Here is a 4,985-nt window from a genome sequence, read left to right on the forward strand (position 1 = left end):
TAATTTTAAAATAAAGACCATTTACTATTATTAAATTTTCAAATTTTAATGTGGACTAAATTCACTTCAACAGTCTAGTAACAGCGTCATACAAATATATATATATATGTATATTTAATTGTACATACGAGTATATTAGAGTATTCTCAAATACTCTACCTTCCGTTGCAAATGTTAAGAATATGAATATTCTATTAAGAGAGAATATTCACTCCACTCCATTCTATTACTCTTCGATAACATTCTAATTCATGTTCGCTAACATAGAATGAAAGAGAGCGGCTATTCTAATATCAAGAGAATGTTTTGAAGCTGCAAACAAATGCATTCCTGCAGCAGTTTACATAGCACGCGCACCTAATAGGGTTAATTTAGTTGTTAACAGTTTTTTGACATTATAACTAGCTACAAGAGAGTTCGAGCTAGTTGTCACTTCCACCTTGTTAAATATGTCTTGATTGAAACTACTTTCTTTTTTGTATCATGATCAAAACTATAGTAGGCTCTGAATGAACACAAATTTTTGTCATGAGTAGTCCTCATCAATACCTATATGAAATCAATAAAAATATTTTCCACAAATGTTATATGGTAAATGAATAGCGATTAAAAGTTCCCATTCGGACGTTCCCAAAATGGAACACGTATTGAAGATGACTGATAATTTTTGCTAAATTCTGCGAATCTGTTAACGGTACAAAAAAATTATGTATGAATGGTTGTTAGAATAATAAGCAGCCATAACCATTTCGTCAACTTAAACTTCCCAACGATGTGTAGTAGCTGCCAAAAACTGTTCGGACGTTCCGATTTTTTCCAATGGATACAATTTTTTGTTTAAGAATTTAAACACACTCGTTTTTTAAATGCAAATATGGGGTTTTATTGTAAATAAATCTACATCTATATGAAGGCCTTAATTAACGTTCGTTGAAGTCATTTCTTCGTACAAGCAGACGTACATATCGACGCCTCCAAACCATACTATGCTAAGTCTGACTAAGTCTAAGCTGACATAGTATGATTTGGAGGCGTCGATATGTACATACATGGGCGTAGCCAGGTAGGGGTAGGGGGGTGACGAATTTCTAAAAAAAAAGTCTGGTATGCAGTTTTATAGTCCATTAAACTTTGTAATTTAACTTTGGACCGTTCCTAATATATTTTTACGTTGTTTTTCTTGTAAGGCTTATAGAACATAAGCTGTACTAAATTTTCGTATAGATTTCCAATTCTGGAAGGTATGGTTTCTGAGAAAAAAAGAAAATTAAAAGTTTAGTGGAAAGCCGCAAATATCTTGAAATGGAATGGACCGATTAGTCCAATATTTTGGTGGATGAAAGGCAAATATGTAGTTATCGATTGGCATCTATAAACTTTGTCCGGGCAAAATTCTATTTTATTGGTCTTGGTTGACACTTTTCAGGAAACACCCATATGTATCTTATTAAAAACCTTTGTTTGATTTAAGCGAAGGTTAAAAGCAGATCTTATAAGAGCGTAGTAATGGAAGTTTGAATTTGATTTGTGTCCGGACGTTATTGAAAATGGAAGCGACTTTGATATGATCACCAAAGTCAACAGGTTTCTGCAAACTGTCATATGTGAAGAACATAATCGAGAAGAATACTTTGAAGATAAAATAGTGAAGTTAATATAATGTACTTGAAATTGTAAAAAATGGTATTATTTGCAAAACGCAGAGAGACGTTCTAATTTCCTTTGTTGTTCTTTGTTTTATTATTTTTTTTTTGCAGAACTATATTTTTACTGATGCACCGACTACTAAATTGTATAATATTTAGTTCTAATTTATTGAGTACTCTTTGCCTAAACCGATATCTTACAGGGTAGCTAAAATATTGTAATTCCTTTGTTGTTCTTTGTTTTATTATTTTTTTTTTGCAGAACTATATTTTTACTGATGCACCGACTACTAAATTGTATAATATTTAGTTATAATTTATTGAGTACTCTTTGTCTAAACCGATATCTTACAGGGTAGCTAAAATATTGTAAGTCTAGTTTAAAGAATACGCCGATACCTTACAGTGAACTCTTACCTTGTGCTTGTAGTCGTGTTCGAACCAGTGAACATGGATACGTCACTATCTGTGCCAATGCACTGGATATGCTACCGCAAAGAAGAACAAGCAAAGAATTTTTCTCTTCACTTCCTTTTTGGAAATAATTCCTCAATGTTTCATACACTGCCAGTTCAATGCCGGCATATGGTACGATACCAATTAGGTTTATGGCGTAACCATTGTAAAAGCTTAGCAAACCTTCGGTGAAATAGATTTTTCTAGCTGCATCAATTAAGCCTCGATATTGATTAGTTTTGCGTAAAGCCAGACGAGTTTTCAAAACATCAAATGGATAAACTATAGATTGCGAAATGGTACCCGCAATGGAGCCAGCAACAAATCGTCCACCAATATTCATTTCTTCATGATGTGAATTTCTCTCGATTTTGATAAAATGTTTAATTTTCTCGTAGATTGTGAACTTTATTGCTGAATCTGAACTAATTTTTAAGACGTTTACACCATTACCACGCCACATACTTCGTATTCCTCCCTCCTTGACCATATAAGCTACACTATCAACAACGGAAGTTTTCGTGGTTTGAACCTACGAAAAGTAAATATGTATATGTATGTGTACGTATGTACGTGGTTAACGGCAATAGAAAAAAAAAATCAGTTTTTCTCCATAATACCTGCATATGTACTTTTATTCTATCTATAGGCGCTGTGCTTGTTCGCGAAATGGCTCCCGCAAATCCCCCAGCAATGGAATGGCGCCACCACACACTTTTCTGCGATCGCTGCTGCGGAATTTTATTAGGTACTTGTATGATCACCAATTGTGGGAAACTGAAAATAAGTACATAGAAAAAGACGTTCAGAATTTCAGCATGAAAAGTGAATGAAATATATTTGCATACGTTCTTAAGGAGACTCGTGTGGGCTTTGAACAAAAGAACCTCGAAAAGTTGGGCGTTTTCTTGATTCTATTTTTGTTTTTTTTGTAAGAAAAAAAAAATAAAAAAATGTGATGACAAATAGATTGTGAAATTATCGAAACAATTGTGGCAAGGCGAATTTATATATTGTGTGGTTTGTTCAAACAGAGAGGATTTTTGATAATAATTTTTGTGTGACGTCACACTGGTCCATTTGCGAGAGAGAAATGCCAAAACGCGAGCAAGAATGGAAGAAGAAGAGATTTTGCAATAAAAACGTAAACAACACAAGTGTAACGTCATACAAACAACGACTCTGTCAAATTAGCTGAGAGCGGAATAGCGGTACCGAGATGGACGCCACCTTTGTTCTCTACATCATGAGCTATCCCTAATTTTGATCGCCAAAAATCTTCAAAAGAACAGCAGGCTCGTCTAACAACATGCAACAGCTAGTTACATACTTTTTCTTATAGCATACTTTTGGGCCGCACAGATTTTAATTTAGAGAATTTTAGCCACGAAAATTTAACTTGGCGATTGTCAGCACCGCAGCCCTAGATTTTGCTGTCTTAAAAAGGAAAATAGTTTAATTTCTTTTCATTTTTAGTAACTTATTTTAACTGTTTTCCTTTTTTTGTAATTTTTTCTCTGTTTAATTTATCTTTCTTTTAATTTGTAGATTTTATTATTTTATTTTATTTTATGTTAATTTTTTTAATTTAATTATTTTTTAAATTGAATTGTATTTTAATTTTATTGTTTTAAAAAGAAAAATTGTCTGGATCCGAGGTTAAAATCCGCGGTCAGCGAAAGTTTTTTTAATTAAAATTTTTAAATTTTTTTAGATATTAATTTTTAGAAACTTATTTTATGTACTTTTTCAATTTAATTGTTTTTTTTTTTTTAGTTTAGTTCTTACGTTCTTAGATTCCATTGTTTTAAACATAAATTTAGTTTTAATTAAATTAAATTTTAGAAACTTGTTTTATTGTTTTAAAAAGAAAGTTATTTTATAAATTTTATTTTATTTAACTTTTAACCGACTTCAAAAAAAGGAGGAGGTTCACAATTCGTCGGAATATTTTTTGTTATGCATTTTACCGCAAAATTTGGACCACGTCAACAGATTTATAAAATTCGAAATTGGAACGAAAAATTAAGAAAATTCTGAAAAAATTCCGCAAGATATTCCTCACATTGCAGCATTATTTTTATTGCTTTAACGATTATCCTCCCAAATTTTATACAAGAATCGAAGTGTGCACAGTTTAGTTCATTTTAGAAAATTCGGAAAAAATCGGATTAGACCTTTACGAATTCTTTAAAATTTCTTACAGTTCAGAATGCTTGGAAAAAATAGTTTGCAGGATATATGTGTGTACATATGTATATACATTAGACTGCATCACTCCCCATAAAAAAAAAAAATCGGTACTGTGCTTCCATTGGAATTATAAAATCTATTATATTTCAAGACTACCACCAAAATATTTCAGAAATACATTTTAAAGCTTATTCTGTTTTGTCATCTGAGGTGATTTTTTTGAAAAAAAAAAATCTTTAAGAAACTATTTTTATTCATAAAAAACTCCAATTTTGGGGGTATATTTTCAAATCGGTTAAGCTCACGTAAATCTTAATATTTTTTCGAAATATTTTGGTGGACATCTTCAAATCTAATACATTTTGTAATACCGGCGGGAAAACCGCAACTTTTTTTTGGTAATGCAGTCAAATGTACAGTATCGGTCATATCTATAGCACGCCATTCCAAAGTGATATTGTGTGCCACTTATGTTTATTTATTTATTTTTAAGAATTTGCAATTAAAACACAGTTGTTTCTCTAACAAAACCCATATAAACCCAAGTTTAAAAACTTATAGAAAACTACAAAAAAGTGCAACAAATTTTCACCTAAATTTCAAACTTTTTCTCGGAAGTGTTTGAATTTTTCTGAATACACAGTTTTATAGCCCAATCAATTTTAGTCTGATAATGTGCAAGTTTCAAGT

The 4,985-nt window shown here is 31.4% G+C and overlaps 1 protein-coding gene across 1 annotated transcript in view; it reads right to left on the reverse strand.

Moving 5' to 3' along the window:
* The window catches only part of LOC108369002 (calcium-binding mitochondrial carrier protein SCaMC-2-like), a gene marked incomplete at its 5' end in the record, with an annotated part of 11,240 nt that extends 8,174 nt beyond the window's left edge, over positions 1-3,066 (reverse strand). The window contains 3 exons of the mRNA XM_017623966.1: positions 2,064-2,634; positions 2,723-2,879; positions 2,951-3,066. Of these exons, the coding sequence (XP_017479455.1) occupies positions 2,064-2,634; positions 2,723-2,879; positions 2,951-3,066 (844 nt within the window). The remainder of the gene's footprint in view (positions 1-2,063; positions 2,635-2,722; positions 2,880-2,950) is intronic.
* Positions 3,067-4,985: the final 1,919 nt, after the last annotated feature.

Source organism: Rhagoletis zephyria, unplaced genomic scaffold (genome assembly GCF_001687245.7).
Source record: "Rhagoletis zephyria isolate East Lansing unplaced genomic scaffold, Rhagoletis_zephyria_1.1 Rzeph_scaffold_03454, whole genome shotgun sequence".
NCBI lineage: Eukaryota > Metazoa > Arthropoda > Insecta > Diptera > Tephritidae > Rhagoletis > Rhagoletis zephyria.